General features: G+C 33.9%; 1 protein-coding gene across 1 annotated transcript in view; it reads left to right on the forward strand.

The window, feature by feature from the left end:
* Positions 1–18,186, forward strand: part of LOC124355448 (dnaJ homolog subfamily C member 13) — a 102,402-nt gene that overhangs the window by 20,788 nt on the left and 63,428 nt on the right. Inside the window, exons 5-11 of the mRNA XM_046806589.1 lie at positions 4,072–4,214; positions 5,997–6,251; positions 7,438–7,564; positions 9,338–9,460; positions 11,895–12,067; positions 14,358–14,565; positions 16,703–16,858. Of these exons, the coding sequence (XP_046662545.1) occupies positions 4,072–4,214; positions 5,997–6,251; positions 7,438–7,564; positions 9,338–9,460; positions 11,895–12,067; positions 14,358–14,565; positions 16,703–16,858 (1,185 nt within the window). The remainder of the gene's footprint in view (positions 1–4,071; positions 4,215–5,996; positions 6,252–7,437; positions 7,565–9,337; positions 9,461–11,894; positions 12,068–14,357; positions 14,566–16,702; positions 16,859–18,186) is intronic.

Here is an 18,186-nt window from a genome sequence, read left to right on the forward strand (position 1 = left end):
AACAGAACAGCACTGGGCCCAGCACAGATCCTTGGGGCACACCTCTTTGGATTGGCAGAGGTTGCGACCGAAATGCCTTGGTGGTTCCTTTTACTGTAGACTTAATTTCAACTACTTGACTACGGTCTTTGAGGTAACTCTCAAACCATTTTAGGGCCGTTGCTGTTACACCCATGCATTCAGTTTCTTCAGTATGAGGTCGTGTCCTAAGCATCGATGAACGCTTTGCTGAAATCGAGGAAGATCGCTGTAGTTAGGTTCCCATTTTCTAAGCTGTCAATTACTGATTCTAGTAATTCAATCATTGCTGTGGTAGTTGATTTTACCTTTGACAAACCCATGCTTGAGAGCTTGTTATCAGGTTGTTGAGTGTACAGTGTTCTAGAAGCCTGGTGAGTACTACTTTTTCACAGAGTTTTGCGACCGTTGGGAGTAAGGATATGGGCCTATAGTTGCTTAATTCTGTTCTACCACCAGTCTTAAATTTTGGATAAATTTTGGATATTTTTAAAGCGGAGGGAACGTGGCCTTCATTGAAAAGATTTATTGAAGATGTCAGTGAGGGGGCAAATTAGTTCTTCTGCACAGTGCTTTAGTACTTTTGTGGATATGTCGTCAATTCCTGCTGAGTTTTTGGATTTTAAGCTTTTAATAATTGATCTTAACTCCTCTTGGGTTGTGGGTCTTAATGATCTGAGTTCACTGGTGTGAGTCCCTCCAGGGAGTTCAACTGGTCTCCTGGCAGTGCCATTATTACGATCAATGGTGTATTTTGCAATGTTGGCAAAATAATCATTGAAACTGTTCAGCTACAGCATATGTGTCTTCAATAAGTTTGTCCATTGATGGTCAGTTTGAGCTGAGGTAAGGTGTCTTGTTTTTTTGATCGGACACTATTAATCGTTTCCCAGATTGTTTTTGACTTATTTTGGGAGTTGGTAATTTGATCTGCGATTCTTTGACTTCTTAGGGTCTTCAGTCTTTGGTCATACTTTTTTTTTAAGTCTGTCGCTTTGATTCTGTCAGCAAGATTTCCTGTGGTTTCAAACTGGTTGAGGTAAGCTAGGTAATCATTCTTCAGAATTAATGCTTCTGCATCTGCAAAGTGTTTAGGTTTGGTCTTTTTAGTCCTGGCAGTTTTAAGAGGGCAAGCAGTGTCCAGAGCTATTGTTTACCGTGGTTCTGTAGTTGTTGTAAGCTTCCTCTGAGTTTAAAGATGTATACACTTTTTTCCCACCTTTCATTTATTAACAACCATTTCAGCTCATCCAAAGTTTCTTCCTCCAATTGCTCTGTGCACTGATTTAGGTGTTTTTATTTCCTCTAAGTTGGTGATAGTGCACTTCTGGGCTGTGTGATCAGAGAGTCCAGTGTTAAAGACTGATATGTCAAGTGCTTCAGTGATCATATTGGAAGCAATCCAGTCTATAGATGATTTTGATATAGGAAGTAATTCTTGTGGCTGGCAGATCAACTCTTTGAATATTATGGTAAGCGAGCAAAACGATCTCATGGTTTTGTAAAGGCCTGGGATTTGATACAGCTTAAACCTGGGAGCGGGTGCACAATAAGCCAGATGGCTGAGAGGCAACTACCAGGCCTAGGAAAACCTGGCCCATCTGTGACAAAAAAAAAAAAAATTGTAATTTCTTGCTAACATACTGCACGAGTTCAGTTTATACCGATAGTCCAGAACGACTGGATCTAGTACACTGAACAACATATCCGCACCCATCAGAGATAATAAAGGAATTTTTATGCCTGAGTTTTTTCCTTGTCCAACTTGTTCTATTGTAAACCATGACCTGGGAAAGTTCATTGCCATATCTCAATTAGTATTTAATTTTTGTGTGTAACGTAACCTCATGCGTTAGATCGTTTAACACCCGGAGGATGGATTTCAATCCGAAAAAACTAGTGTTCTATTCATAACATTCACATTGGCAAAATTCTGAAAACTTGTCCTCTCAAATTATCCATCGTCAGTAATAATAAACTTTAATCAATGAATTTCAGTTTGATTTTAAACAATGTGATACATTTTTAGGAGAAACATGTCTCCTTAAGTTTTCAATACAAATAACAGCTGTTCAGTAGCTGGTTTAGTCCATGTGAGTATTGGTCTGTTTGTATATTACAGTTAGTACAGTAAAGTACAAACAGTAATATACAAAGTAATGTAATATAAGTAATAATATAAGGTAAGTAATCTATAAAGTAAGTTGTACAGTTAGTACAACTTGATTATTTGCTTATACAAGTAAGTTATTAGTTCATAGGTTGTTTGCTTAGGGTTGGTGGAATCGTTGAAGTTTGTTTGAATTCTGTACTTTCAACTAAAACATACAAGAAGATATCCTTGATATCGAAAGGCCTCACAAAATAATAAAAGTATTAAATATTGGTTTTATGTTTTAATGTAAGTAAGTTATCAGTACCAATATAAGCTCCATCTACAACATTTAAAAAAATACATGAATATATTTATGTACGGTGTTTGTGAAGATAGTTCTACAGCCACTGCTGAAAGAATATTAACAGAGTTATCAATAGGTACAACAGAATTTCTAATTGAGAAATAATATTCATACATTTGTTACTGAATGGTTTTTAGTAACAAAAAAATAACATGAAGGAAAACTAATACTAAAAAAGTTACCGTTCCCCATTAATAGAAAGTAAAGTGTTACACCCAGGAGTCCCTATCCATTGTTTTCGAGTTGAGTATTATAAGAAATCATCATTGCCATTGAATAATATCAGCCATTTCAACAACCATTTCAACACCAGTACCTTATTGCAAAGGAAGTGCTGAAATAATTTTGCTGTAAAATATTTTGCAGGCTACAAGCTATTTACATATATTTTTATAAGGTTTATTTTAAATTTAAAGCACTTTAACCATGTATCCTTCCGATGACTGCCAAAATGCTGTCCATGGAAGTGGTATGCAGAATGCTGATATATTGCACGATTCACAAAGCTCTTATTCTTAAGCCACAGTACTTAAACACAATGTAAGCAACGTCGAGCGTGGCTGCTGCTAGGATGGGTGACCACTGAGCGATCCTGTCCTTGCAAGCAGTCTGCCTGCCCGACCATTGGTGGTGGTTTGGAAGTCACCTTTAAGACGTTGGTCGCATCACCCGACAGAACCGTAATCTCCATTTTTCCCAAAATAAAGCTTGAGATTGAGAGGAAGGGCTTTTCATACTTCGGCCCCAAATTGTTCAATGACCTTCTCTTGCAAGTCAAAAGTGTAGTTTCTTATGAAAATTTTAAACATAGGTTGAGAGATACACATCTCAAGAAATTAGGCGCTTTATGTAAGAATAAATAAACTGTAATTAGATTTTTCACTTTACAATACCACATCAATTTCTTTATCTTTAAGGTTAAGTTTGGTTTTATTTATTATTTATTTCTAATTTACTGGACAACAGTTGATTTGAAAAGCAATTGTAAGTTAAAATACGCTGGCTAAATAAAGGTATTATTTATTTACAGTAAGCATCTGCGGTCTAAATTTAACAAAATGAAAATGCAAAATTTTATTACATTTATTTGGAAGGTACATTCTTTTCTACAAAAACCCATACAGTTTAAGGCACTTATCGGCAGTTTGTGGAACTGCTGAAATTGTAGACTGGTGGGCCTCATGGTGTGTTTCCGGGGTGCGCAAAAAGCCCTTGAGGCTTAAGTGCATGGCAGTAGGCCGCCCCAAAGGAAAAAAAAAGAAAAAAAAAAGGCACTTATCAAACTGTGGCATAAGTTTTTCAATATTATTTCTTTAGAAATCTATCCCTGCAGTATCAAACACCGATTTACATCGGCTTGCAGTTAGATGTTTTTTTTTTTCACAATTGACATGCTATACCATGACTGGATGTATACGGAGTGAAGAAATGTTTTAACACCAAAATGGTGGCTCGAGCTCTGCCAGTCACTGCGATACATCAGACGTCTGTTACTTTCTGGACAGATCTCATAGTTTATCTTTCATAAAGTATAGGTCTGATTACTTGTAACAAAATTTGTTGTGTAACAAATTAAATAGTGATTATGTTGCAGCACATGTTCATCAGTCAAAACCGTGATGATGTCATAAGAAAAGCTCAAGAGAAAGCTGCTTATTTTTTAGCAATTAAGCTTGAAGTGGAAACGGAAGAGATCACGCTGGAAGAGTTTGCCAATCAAAGATTTGGAAAGTACAGGTAAATATCAAAGATGCACTGGAATGTAAATATTGTATTAATATTATTTGTATGTATTATACAATTGACATTTGTATAAATTCAGGAGTTTGTTAAAACACATTTTTCTAATAACAATAACTAACTTACGTACCTTCGTCAAATAGTTCAAATTGTAATCATACACTACTATAGTTTCAACTTTTAATAAGTCATCTTCTGGTGTCGATGTCAATAAATATTAAAAGCGATGATTATCCATCTGGAGTCGTCATAGTTTAAAATTCACGAACACAGTACAAACATAACAAATAAATAGTACGAGAAACAATGTATTGTAAAGAAATAAATGTATTTATTTATTCATTGTATTTGTACTGTGTTTGTGAATTTTAACCCTTTGAGTGCCGGAGCATCGCTGTCAGCGATCCCGCATTATATGCAAGAAATGCCAGAATCGCTGTTAGCGACTTCTGCAGTAACGCTTATATTTTATATAGTATTTATCTAAATTGGCTCAATGACTATACATACGCATTCTAAAGGCTTCAACGTAACTTTTGATGTAGGTTTTGTTGCATTCTGGATTCTGATTTTTACGCGTCAGTCGAGTGTAGAATCGACCGCTATGCGGACGAGCCTTCGCATGTTTTGTTTGCGCTGCTGTTTATTTCACAAATGATATTGAAAGTTTTTAAGTGTAAATGGGTTTGTAGTTAGTATCTTCAAATTATTTCATTTGTGTATGTTGTTCTAGTCTGTGTGTAAGTAGAACAATGACTTGACCGTGAGTTACGGCGATCGTAAGCATCTAGTACTTTACTAAATACGTTACTAAATATAGTTTTTATGCTTTTTGTGTTTGTTCAGTGATATTTATAAACAATGAGTCGTAAAAATATTGCTGACAATGAAGACCTAGTATTGCAGGCATTAGATTTGAGCATTAGCAGTGTAGACAATACACAGAGTGTTAGGTTAGGTTAGAAAATTTTCTAGTTTTGTAGTAGTTCATATTTTCATATTTATTTTCCAAACTTTATTTAAAAGTGTAAAAAAATTTTATGTCTTTTTGTAAAGAATTAAATGGAGTATAAGATAGAATAACTAAAAGTGAAAAAATAAAATATTTCAATAACACTAAGTTGTGTCAAAATAAAAAACAAAATGTTCTTCCTCATAAAGTTTTTGTTAATGATTTTTTTATTGTATTTGTATAAAAACGTTAAATAAGTGATCAATGTATTATATGTATAAAGAAAATATATTTATCTAAAAAAAAAAAAAAACGAAAACCCAAGACATTATACCAATAAATAAATTTGTTATGAATTTTTAACCAGACCCTTGCAGAATCAGGCATTTTCGCTCAGCATTTTATGCGTACCATATCGCAAAACGCTGTGGCACTCAAAGTGTTAAACTATGACAATTCCAGATGGAAAATCCTCGCTAATAATATTTATTGACACAGACACCAGAAAAAGTCAAAACTATAGTAGTGTATGACTACAGCTTGAACTGTTTGACGAAGTTACATAGTTATTGCTATTAGTCAATCTGCAGTTCAGAGCTAAATAATGTGGTAATTAACATATTTTTCCTTATTATGTTTTGTTTCCTATATATCCTTTTTTCTAGTAATGTTTCTATACTGCTCTCATTTTCACAAATATGCTCATGCTCCTTCATCTCTTTTGTTACTTGGTTTATCACTTACAAAACACTACAACACAAAAATTAGTTAACAAATAAATCAGGAAAATTGTGCTAATCGCATTGTGTTAAACCGATTTTGTGCAGTGATGATGAATTTATAACGTCCGTGGTGGAGTTCACCGTAGAGAAAATACAGACGAACCGTCACTCGGACTCGGAGCGGCGACTGCTCTGCCTGAGTCAAGTGTGTCTGATAGAGCGAGACCTGCAAACATACAATGCTGTGACGTTACGGCCACTCACCAACGTGACAGCACTGATACGCTGTGACAACAACTCGCAGCTCTTCACCATCGAGTATGCTGATGGCAGCTCAAAGACTTACCTCACCACGAACAGGTCAGTGTTTGCGGACACACCACAAACAACATTCTTAATTTTGGAATTATATAAATGCCTAAAGACTTAAATAGTTTTATTTGTAGCAAATATTATAACGATCTTGAATGTTTTATTAAAATAATGCAATAAGAACATTTAACTAGTATGATGCAAAAGGAAGCTGGTCAACTTTATGTTTTGATAAGAAACAAGCGTCCTTCAGATGGAATGCTATAGTACATCCTTCAGATGCACTTAGAGCACAGTAAATATATGTAAACCACAGCTGTAGTAGCATCATTAAAATAATTCTTGTAGAAATTTCCATTTTTTTTGTTTACTCTAAATTAATACCAAGGTATATAAATTTCATTTACAGCATTCATTGCAAATATTTTAAACTTATTACACATATTATTAATTTAAGTTGTTTACATGTTTGTTGCTACAAACATTTTCCACTGTCTGTAATCTTGTAAGTATATTGTTGGTTGAATGATATGCCGTGAAGATGAATGTGGAAGTTTCCTAGTTTATAAAGGGTTAAGCCACATCGTGCATTCTGGATTGAATTCCATGTATTGTAAATGCAAGCATAAACTATTATCTCTGAATAAATTTCTAATTGCAAAGAATAGACTAAAACAGAATTATTCAGTAATAAACTAATCTAGAGTGATATTCTTCCAATAACTTAGAATAATACATTGTTGACATCATCATTACAAGAATAAATTAAAACTTTAAAATATGATATTATGTTTTTCATTGTAAAACTACCTTTTTACTATATATGTTAAGAATTTCTTTGTTTTTGTCTTGAGTTTGTTATTAAAACACTTGGTTACTTGACAATAATTGTAAACAAATGTGGATTATTTTTCATTTTTATAGATTAGTAATAATCTAGAAGAATGTAAAAAAATAATTTAGGTTTTTTTTTAAGAAGTCATGAAAAGTGTGACCAATTTCTTAGACTTCTAACCTCAAATTAATTAATGTTTTAGTGAATATAAATTTTATTCGTAGTAATACATTTTGATTGGTAAATGCTATTTTATTCTTTAATGATGATTTTCAATAATAGTAAATTTATATATCTCTATTTACTATGATTTACAGAATGATGTGAAACAAATTTAAATTATTGTGTTCTAAATAACAACTAAAGTTGACTAAAACCTCTTGTGTGTAATTGATACAGAGACTCCCTACTGGCCACTCTGTTAGACGGGGTGCGAGGCTCAGGCAACATGGACGTACACGTCAAGATGAAACCTACGGGCAGAGGGAAGAGAATGGGGCCTTTTTACGTTGCCATGGAGGAAGAGGTATAATAATACTTACATTTTTTATTTACATATATTGCTCATGAAAATTCATCTAGCCTTGTTCATTGATTTATAAAATCTTACTATTTTTGAGGCCAGTTTGAAAAATTTGAAACAATTTGACGTTCAACTTAATCTAAATGTTTCAGTCACCTGATTAGAGCTTGATTAACTTAATTTTTAGCCTTTTTAAGTTTTGGTTTCTTTTATTCCTTTGACTGACTGGTTCAGTTATAATATTTTGATCTAGAAATAACTTTTAAATGTATTGTAGAGGTTTTATTTTAAAAGTGAACTGCTTCTAAAGATTATACATCGTTGAACAGCCAATCAAACTGTTAATTTTGAGTAATTTCAGTTCAGGTACATTTCTGAAAGATTTCAAAGAATTCAATATTTATCGGTTAGTTTTCAATAATGCCATTTCTAATCAGATTTAAGGCTCTTGAGCTTTTTTAATTTAAAGGCAGGTTTACTTCTGATTAAATATGTATATGTTAACAAAAACTGTAGCCATCTATTAAGAATTCATCAAAGAATGTTATATGGATAATTTATAGACATATGATTCTATAATTAGAAATCAAATATGAAATTCCCACCAAACTAATTCAAAGTAGCAAAGCGAAGTGCAAAAGATTGTAAATGCAAGATAAAAGTAGAAAACAAATACTCATACAGTTTGCAATAAAAACAAGTGAAAAACAAGGAGGAAGTCTTTCATCTCTACTATTGAATATTACTTAGAAAAATCATTGATAAGAAATGAAAAAATCAAAACTTATATAGGAGTGTTAGCCTTTGCAGATGATATAGTATTAATTTTGTGAAACAGAAGAATTGATAGAGATTACAAGAATTTTAATAGAAAAATTTAGATCATTAGGATTACAAATAAATTATGAAAAAACTAAACTAGTGCATTTTGGTCGATGAATCAATGAGTGAGTTTTAAGAATTTTGAATCTTAAGTCTAAATAAGTTGACAAATGTAAACATATAGGAACAGATTGTAATGCTTATAATAAACGTGAATGCAATGAACTATGTGCATCTGAAAATTCAGAGCGGTATTAACCTAGTAAACAGAAAAATGCATGCAGCATATAAAACATTAAGATTAAAAATTGCTCTCACGTAAAACAAATTTTAAAATACATGGCTGATATTAGACCAATTCTTCTTTATGGAGAAGATAACAAATGGAGGCTAAAACACAAGCAACAAATTAGACATTTGTTGTTGAAACTGGTAATAGAAGGTTAAGGTGGGCAGGACATGTGATTAGAAGAGATGTAGGAAAGATGGTAAAGGAAATCTAATGGGAAGGAGACCCTATGGAAGACCCTAGAAGCAATGGAATAGAGTGGTACCTAAGAAAAACTGGCAGAGGGTGATGTAGACTGGTATAGATGGAGGCAGCTAGTTGATGGGGCCAAATACCACCTTGTGTAACCATGGCCAAGGTCTAACAGTTTGAATATAAGGTCAAACAGCTAGGTATTCTTATTTTTATAAAGCTATAATATGTGACCTATAATAAAGCTCTTAGTCATATATGTGACCGAGGTCATCTTGTACAACTCCACTAATTTTTTATTGAGCATCTGCACAGTCAAAATATTATTTTATTGCCATTTAAGCTTGTCAGAACTCTACAATAGATTTATGTGTTATCTGAAAACCAAATTACAATTATGTTTATTGTTTTAAAGAACTATATTCTTACTTTTTTTTTTAAATTTAAAACAAAGTTGTCAATGTTCTCTCCAGGTAGAATCGCTACACATGCAGTACCTGAGAGAGGTGCCTTGCAAGAGGTCGTTGTTTGAGATGTTGGAACGTTTCAACACCAATGTACCGTACAGTGGACTGATACACCAGGTCACTCAGGATGTGAGTAGTGTCCGTCAACTTGTATTAGAATAGCTAATGTTAAAACATAACAGTATAAATTATACTTATTTTCTTAACACATTTGGTACCACCGTGTTAAAAATAGAACTATAGAGGTCAAGCACTACATAGATCGGGGTAGCCACCCGACCGGGAAACCGGGAATAAACCAAGAATATAACGGACCAGGAATAAGCCGGGAATTTTTCTGAGAACCGGGAAAATTTCAAAAATAATTTTTTTCCGTCTCCAAGAACTTATAAAATCAAGACATAATTTGACAGCTTTTTGAATCCAGAATTGATTATTCACGAAACATGGTATTTTACGTGACGTGGCTCATGAAATTGTGAATTAAGATCGACATATATTTGTGAGCTACATCTGACGCCGGTTGATCTAAGGTTACCTCCACTAGTGTAGTGAGTTTATCTTGATTAGGTCTACTCCTTTTCCGTGGCAAGCCCCCGCTCCCCCCATAAAAACGTAACATGATACATAAGGTTACGTAATGCATTGGACAATTAAAATCGGCCGATCGATCATTTCTGACTTCGGCACTAAACCAGTGGTACGCTTTAAGTGGTAACGCGGCAAAGCGGTAGTAACCGCGATACAAACGGATTTTTTTGTACTTAAGTATTATTTAGTTGCCGAAGTGGGGTCTCCGGGCAAAGTTGTCCATCTCTTCTTTAGAGAAAATAGTGTTTTGGAAAGACGTGTGTTAGATAGATAGCACAGGCCTAAAATGTAGTGTTATAAACATGCATCAGAGCTAGGATCGTCAAATAATATAATGCGGTTTGATAAGAGGTGCAGTCCGGGTTTTTGAGTACATCAGAATGTCAGTTGGATTTATACAAAGCTTAATAAGATACCTTTTGGAGAAGAAAGTAGTGGGTTAGTTACAACAAGAAATGCCGAGAAGGGGGCGTTTGCGCCCTGTTGCACAGCAATGACAGACTGAGCTGAGGGTTGAGCAGCAGGAGAAACATTTAATGTTTAGAATTGGTGGTGGATAAGCGCCATCGTATGGTACTGCCCTGATACTTCCCCCTCCCCCCAAAAAGATTAATTAATCAAGTAGAGTTCAGATGAAAGTATTTGGTTTATTTGTTTATTGTACTGAACTGACCTGGCTGCAGTCTGCCCTACGATAGCGCTGTGTTAGTGTTTATTTGTTATCGTTGTATTTCCGAATTGTATAGATGTATTTTCTAAACTTCACAGAAAGGAAAGTTATTAGGTATACACAATGTTATATCGACACATCGAAAGACACAGAGATAAAAACTAAGGAGCTTAAAATAGGTGATAACGATAAATTGTCACTGAATTTCTCACGTATCGCTAGTGACGAAATGCTAGTGCACCGCAGCTTTGTGGCATTTCTTTCAAACACTGCTAGTGACGATAAAACGTCATCGTTACACTTGGAGTATGGGTTAAATGCAGTACTACAGTTGTCTATTTGGTTTGAAAATAGACTAGATAATCGAAAATGTTCGACCGGAAAACTGGGAATTTGAAAAGAGGTTTCGAGTGGGCACCCTGTTAGATGTGCTATCTGTTTTCGTGCCTTAGACCATGTACCGCTTATTCTCAGTAAAATAGACTGACTATAGACACATATTTTCACCATTTTCAATTCACCTCCTGCCAAAATCTCATTTTACGGCCAAAATAAAGAGGGATAGCTCTGAGAAAAAGTGTGGTGTTTCAAGAGTTTAACCCTTCCCATGCCATAAATGGATATATTAGAATTGTTTACTTTGACAACAACGCCAAATACAGTTATATCCGATATTATAAATTATGTCTCTTGGAGAGTTTTATAGTTCACAAAAGGCCTTTGAAATGCCTGGTGCATGCTCTGTGCTTATCACGCTTGCCAAGGAAGTATTTATAAACGACCTTCACTCTGCGGCAGGGGGACAGGAGAGCCCTTTTTCCAACTCCGACCACCTGCTCGTAAGTTCTGCATCTCCTATAGAGCCATAACCAAACATCCGTGGTTAGTATTACTGCTTTCTCGGTTGTCACGAGTGCGCATCTACTACGTATCTCATTATTATTCTTCATCGTCCGGTAGTGTTGAAATTAGTTCGAAATATTTATCTTGTTTTATAGTGCAACGAGGTGTATTTAATTTAAAAATTATTTAAAATAATTATATAAAAATAAACAGTTTTGTAAATAGTACTTTTATTTTTATCAATACATATGCTAATTTTAAGTAAAATGCCCTGTTTTATAATATTTTTGCTTTTACCCTTTATAATTGTTATAATAAAAATTAGCTTTGAACTTAAAGAACAAACTTTTTTACATGTCTTGGCGTTATAGGAAAGTTAATGGATTTATTACGGTAGTGGCATGCAAAGGGTTACAAGCAATCTATAGTGTTAATTAAATGTGTAATTTGTGTATCCAGGGACTTTTCTCAGACAACAAAGAAAAGGCGATACAACAAACCATGCAGGCCATCATGGAACGGGAGATAGATCCTCAAGACATGGAGCCTGCTGATCTAGAAGCATTGTTCCACACCTTACGCAGACTGATAGCTTCCAAGGCTGGCTTCAGCGCATTCTCAACTCTCCGCGGGTAAGTTTCTACACAGTCTATAGTGTGCATATTCTGTTTGAATCCTCACTTCTGCTTTCTTTTTGTCTGCCATTCATAAATCTGTATACAAAATGAGTCTGTTACAATTGTCCCCACCAAGGTAGGATTTACCGAAAATGTCAGCATAACTTCACTGAACATTACCCCCTGAGGCCAAAATCACCGCCCTCTTCAGAAGTTTTATATATTATATATATATATATATATATATCCTATATAACGGAGCTTGTAGATACAAAACTGTCATAAAAAACCCAAACAAGTTGAAATTTAGTACAAAAATTGATCTTGTAAATATCTCAACTAAATTTGTTCACAAACTTGGAACGCCATTTCATTCCATTGTGGTGACTCTTTAAACTAAAAAAATTCACAACTCTATTATTTATGAAGCAAGAGAAAAAAATAGTGTTCTGAATGCTCGTAACATTTCATCAAATGTTTCTATAAACTTTTTTGTTTGTATCTTAAATGGTTTTTTGAGACAATTAGTATGTGAAAGTTGCATGAGAATAAATTAATAATATTTCAGTTGTCGCAAAATCTATCTATTTCTTTCGACTGAGGCAGAAGGACTATTCAATTCAAATAAAGAAAATATCAGGTAATATATGATTATCTAAACAAGTTGGCCTCAGTAAACATTTGGTAACTACATCAATAATAGTGTTTTCAACAGTCAACAAAATTGTATACTCAAGAATAAATTTCTGCTTTATATCACAGTTCTATAAAAAAATATTTTTGCATAAAAATATTTTTAGTTATTTCATTAAAATATGAGATTATTATTCTTTTAAATCTTTAGAAACTCTTCCCTAAATAATTGTGGTATTCATTAAATTCTACTTTTATATTCAATCATAATTTCCTGAAATACACAAATATAACATTTAATTTATTATACATAGAAAATAAATTTAATTACAATGTGAACACAATTTTTATGAATTTTGGTATGAGCCACAGCTTAAGTTCATCGAGGGAGTTAATGTTTAGTAAATGACAATAAAATCAAATAAAATTTTATCTTTATTTACATAAACTTCACTTAATTAAGTTATAGTGTCAGTAAATTACAGTACATAAGCTTAAAGGCTAGGTCTCGGTCTGGTTGTCTTGACCGTAAATTCTTGTAATGAGTAGAATTGTCTGTTCTGTAATCAGTTGTTGAGGTTATGTCTAAAATGGTTTTGGTCCGTCTTTTTCAACTCTTCCAGTAATGCATTCCACAGCTTGTGACCACTGTAGCTGGGAATTGTCCTAGTAGCCGTGCGCTAGTTGGTTGAATGTCTTATGTCATATTGATGGATTTGTGCATATCTCCTTCCTGTCTCAGGTGCTTTTATGTATATATGCACCACAACCTCTAGGATGTGTAGGTTTACTACTGTAAGTATTCTTGGATGTTTGAAGAAATTCCTAAATGATTTTCGAAATTTGAGATTTCCAAGAATTCTTGAAGAATGAGTAAATGTATATTATACACTATGGTGCCACCCCATACAGCTAATCCTTAACGAAGATGTGTTTTAAACAGGGGATGATAGGCAACTTTTACAGTAGCTGTATCACTTTTTTTTATATCCATCGCATTACACACAGTTTTGTACAGGGTTTGTAATATGGAAGAGCGTCTAAATGTGGGGTCCAAGAAAGGTCGTCATGTATTATTAAAATAATAATAATAATAGCTTTATTGCTGTAGACAATTACAATATTGTATGGCATGCGTCATATCAATTAAAATATATAAGAATATAAGTAAAGTTAACAAAAACAATACAATTAACAAATAAGTACCCTTAAAAATATAAAATTCCATTGTATAATAATTATAATAATTGTAAACAAATAATGTAAAAAGTTTGTAAGGTAAAAAGCTAAAGTGCTACACATAACGGCACCCCCAACCCAACAGAATTTATTAATCCTCATAATCCGTAAACTCACCAACAGAGTAGTAGGCTACTTGCCTTAGCTTCCTCTTAAACAGTGGTTTCCTTTTTTCAACACGCAGGTCTAAGGGCAGCTTGTTGAACAGTTTAACTCCAACCTCAGATGGCAGAGCTTCGTAAGCCTGTGTAATAGACATTACATAAACGTGTGTAATAAACATTACACCTATAGTTTGTCCACCACATCAAGAGCCCCAGAGGATTACAGGACAACCCTTCCACCTGAACGCGTACACACCGTCACACGCGCAGTCCTGCCTACATATCTGTTTTGGCTGATTAAAATTCAATTGTCATGCTTTATTTTTCAGATTCCGGGAAGGGCTGGGTAACATGGTGGTGAAGGCGTTGAAGAGGAACCATGAAGCGATCACACATGCTGCCATCGACATGGTGTGTGCTCTGATGAAGCCCATGTACAGCGACTGTGATCTTAGGCAAGAGCAGCTTAACAAGTCCTCATTGCTGTCATCCCCCAAGTTCCTGCAGAGCCTACTGGACATGTGGGTCTCCCACGTGGTGAGTACAATCCACGTGCTGGTGGGAGTCCCTCAGCTGTTTCTTGTATAAAGTGACGGTTCAGTTTCCTTAAATCAAAATATTCAAAGCGTGCAGCAAAATGTTGAATTGGCTAGTATTATAGTCTAAACTTTTTTCCTGGTTTCGTAGTGCTAACCGAAGTTTGGATTACTTTAACAAAATAAATTTATATACAATTAGTGGGTTTTTTTGTTCTCTTAGGACAAGAAGCTTATAAAATTGCACATAGTCCTATAAGAACCTTTACGCTGCTTCCAGAGTGACAGGATATTATGGGGTGGGTAAGGTTAAGGCCACCTCTTGTCGAGATTCATGAGGAAAAATTTAAGGCACTAATCTCAGGTCATGTTTTCAATTGGAAGAAGGGAAAGTCAGCTCTGAACCAGCCTCTCCAGTAAAAGCAGGCAGGGGGTGGTACACCCTTGTGTCTAGGCTGGCAACAACCTTTAACTCTTAGAGATCGAACCCTACCAACTCCAACAGTCATCTCCCACTGTAGACTAGACCTATTAAATTACCCTTGTGCCCCTGAAATATCAACATTTACGGTTAGTGATGTGCCGCTCCTGGACATCCATAAGATTGCCCAGATATAACTGACACATCGGATTTTGCTGTACCCAGTGTGGGTTCAATTGGAAGGTATAAACCAGCCAGAAGTAAATCATTGAACTTGATTTTTACAGATGACTTAAACTGTAATACTGTGGCAGATGATGTCATGGCTGACATGTATTAGTCAGCTATGGGTCTACTCTCTTGTCTACAAACTGACTAGAATAGTAGGTGAAAGTAAAATCTACATTGAACACTGTTTAGTTAGATTTAATATCACACATGGCGTTAAATCAAATCCTTTAGTATTGAATCTTGGCATTACAGATCATTCAGTTGTTGTTTTATGGGTAAATACTAAAACAAATAATGTAACAAAATTCATGATGATTACAAATTTTTAAGGATAAGTATTGGAATTAGAATTGATGAATATACAATGGGCACAAGTCCTCAATGAGAAATCAGTATCAAATGCATTTTATTTGTTTATTAATACTATGCTAAATTCAAAAAATAAATTTTGAGAAAAGATTGCAATTAAAAAGAGCTTATGTAAACAAACACCTAGGATAACTGATTATTTGCCCAGAGGAGCTAATATAAGGAAAAATATTTATAGAATAATGATTGCTAGACCTTATGATTATAAATTTAAAGAATATGACGATCATTTAGAAATAGGTTGAAGGATAATATAAGAAAAGATAAAGAAGATTATTATTTGAAAAAAAATTGGGAGCTGATGCTGGGAACTGCCGAAAACAAGGAGAATAGTGAATAAAATAGGAAAGGGCAACTTGTACATCATTACTGATGTGGAGATTGTTGTTGATTGCATCACAATTTAACTCATTTTTTATAAATGCACAAAAAAACCATAATAATCATGATTGTAAATACTGATAATCAAGCTATGTTTAGTAAATTATTTCAAAACAATAATGTAAAAAATTCTGTTTTTTTTTTTTTTTTTTACTGCAGCAACTGACATTGACGTTTTCAAAACGATAAGATCCTTAAGAAACTGTAAATTAATTCTGTTCTATTAGATGAAACATGGATTGGTCAGTGAAAGACCTGACCTGTTCTGGTAATAATCTTATTTCCCATCTAATAAAATTTAAAGGCTGAACTTTGTCTAGATTCTCCTGGGATAGTCACATACAATATTGAGTGGTTTTGTGATACTAGAATAAATTATCCCTCTGGTCCCTACATTGTAGAGAAAGTAAGTCTTAGTCAGTTGTAATCTAAGAGATGTTCAAGTACTCAAAATATTGCTGTTTACTGCTAATATGTTCTCAGCCATTATATCACTGTTCAAAAATAATTCGAAGACTGGTCTTTGCCCAATAGTGAAAGGATGCAGTACAATGAATAAAAGTGGCATTGTACAATGCTAACAAATTATGTAGACTCAGGAATTTCCAAATCTACATTGAAACTCAACTTTGAATGATTCAAACGTCCAGTTAAATCATCTTTTTTTTTCCTTTATTGACAATATTAGTTTGTTGATAAAGCAGACTTGATTAAACATTTCAGTGTACCTTTACAGGAGTGTGGAACAGGCACTTTGGTGGTAACAGCCATGCTGGATTTCCTGACGTTTGCTCTGTGCGTGCCTTTTAGCGAGACGACTGAAGGTAAACACTTTGACACGCTACTGGAAATGGTCGCTAACAAAGGGCGTACACTCTTTAAACTATTTCAGGTAAGATGAGATGGATACATTTTAATTATTTATCAGTAGTATAATTTGAGTGCTTTTAATGATGCATGTGACTAAAATGTCCAAAATTTCATGGTCACCTTGTTTTCAGTTCTTTTTTAAAGCCTAAATTTTTGTTAAGCGTACTTCGTGCCGCCCAAGCTCTTCAATACAGGGTGAGTTGAAATATATAAATGTGACTTAATTACCATTGTTTCCATTCAAGTTAGTCTACTGGTATCTTATCAATTACTCTGACCTAACTATCGGACCCATAGCACTGTCATCGTACAATGATTTTATGAAAGAGCTCTCTATACATTTCCAAGCTTACTGGAAAACTCTAAACACATTCAGAGGAGACATCGTTGAGCAAAAGTTTTTGGAATATTTTGAACTTTTGATCGTGGAATATAACATTTATTTCTGGACAGTAATCACTAGGTTGCATTAATTATCACTCAAACAGAAGGTGCTGACTATTTCTAAGTTGTTGTTTTGGAGTATTTTGTCAATACAGCTTTGATTTGACATCTTGTGGTAAAATATGTGTATTTGCTTAGAATAGAGATAACAGAGTACTAGGATTTAAGTATTTTTAAAATTGTTCTTTTGATATATTGGTACATTGTAAGTCTACCATGTATGGAAGGCAGTTCCTATATAAAAATAGATAAGGATTTTGTTATAAATTTAAGAAAACCTCCCATTGTTTTTGCATATATTTTAATAAAATAGTTTTTTTTGATCCAGCTCTAGTTGTTCGTAGAAATATAACTAATGAAATGCCTCCTAAATGATTTTATGATGAATGTTAAGCAAATTCTATCTCGGCAACAATGTTTCATCATTTGTCCTGCCAAAAAGATGTAAAAATTTATTTGCTGTTGATTCTCCACATAACATCTCATGAATTAAATGGAGTTTTTATGTCTTGAAATGGTAGTATATATAACTTCATCACAGCAGTTAATGTAGCGTGTTGTGTGGTATAAAAACTCCCCTATTTTTCGTTTATTGTACAAAATAATATACCTTTTTTTATAAGGCCATAACACAAGAGTACTATATATAATCTGTACTGTTTGAGAATTAAAACACAGAGAGTACAAGCAACGATAAAAAATAACCCAATTTTAGTAAAGATTTGATAAAGAATTTAAGATTGAAAATAAGATTATTACAGATAGACATAACACTCTTATATAGGTAACAAAAACTTATAAAACAGTAAGTGTAATACCATGTATTAATTGAATATTTCCAACAAGATTTTATAATATAATATTATTCATTTGGTTAATTATAAGAATCGCCGCCACCTTGTGAAG

This window comes from Homalodisca vitripennis, chromosome 2, assembly GCF_021130785.1.
Source record: "Homalodisca vitripennis isolate AUS2020 chromosome 2, UT_GWSS_2.1, whole genome shotgun sequence".
NCBI lineage: Eukaryota > Metazoa > Arthropoda > Insecta > Hemiptera > Cicadellidae > Homalodisca > Homalodisca vitripennis.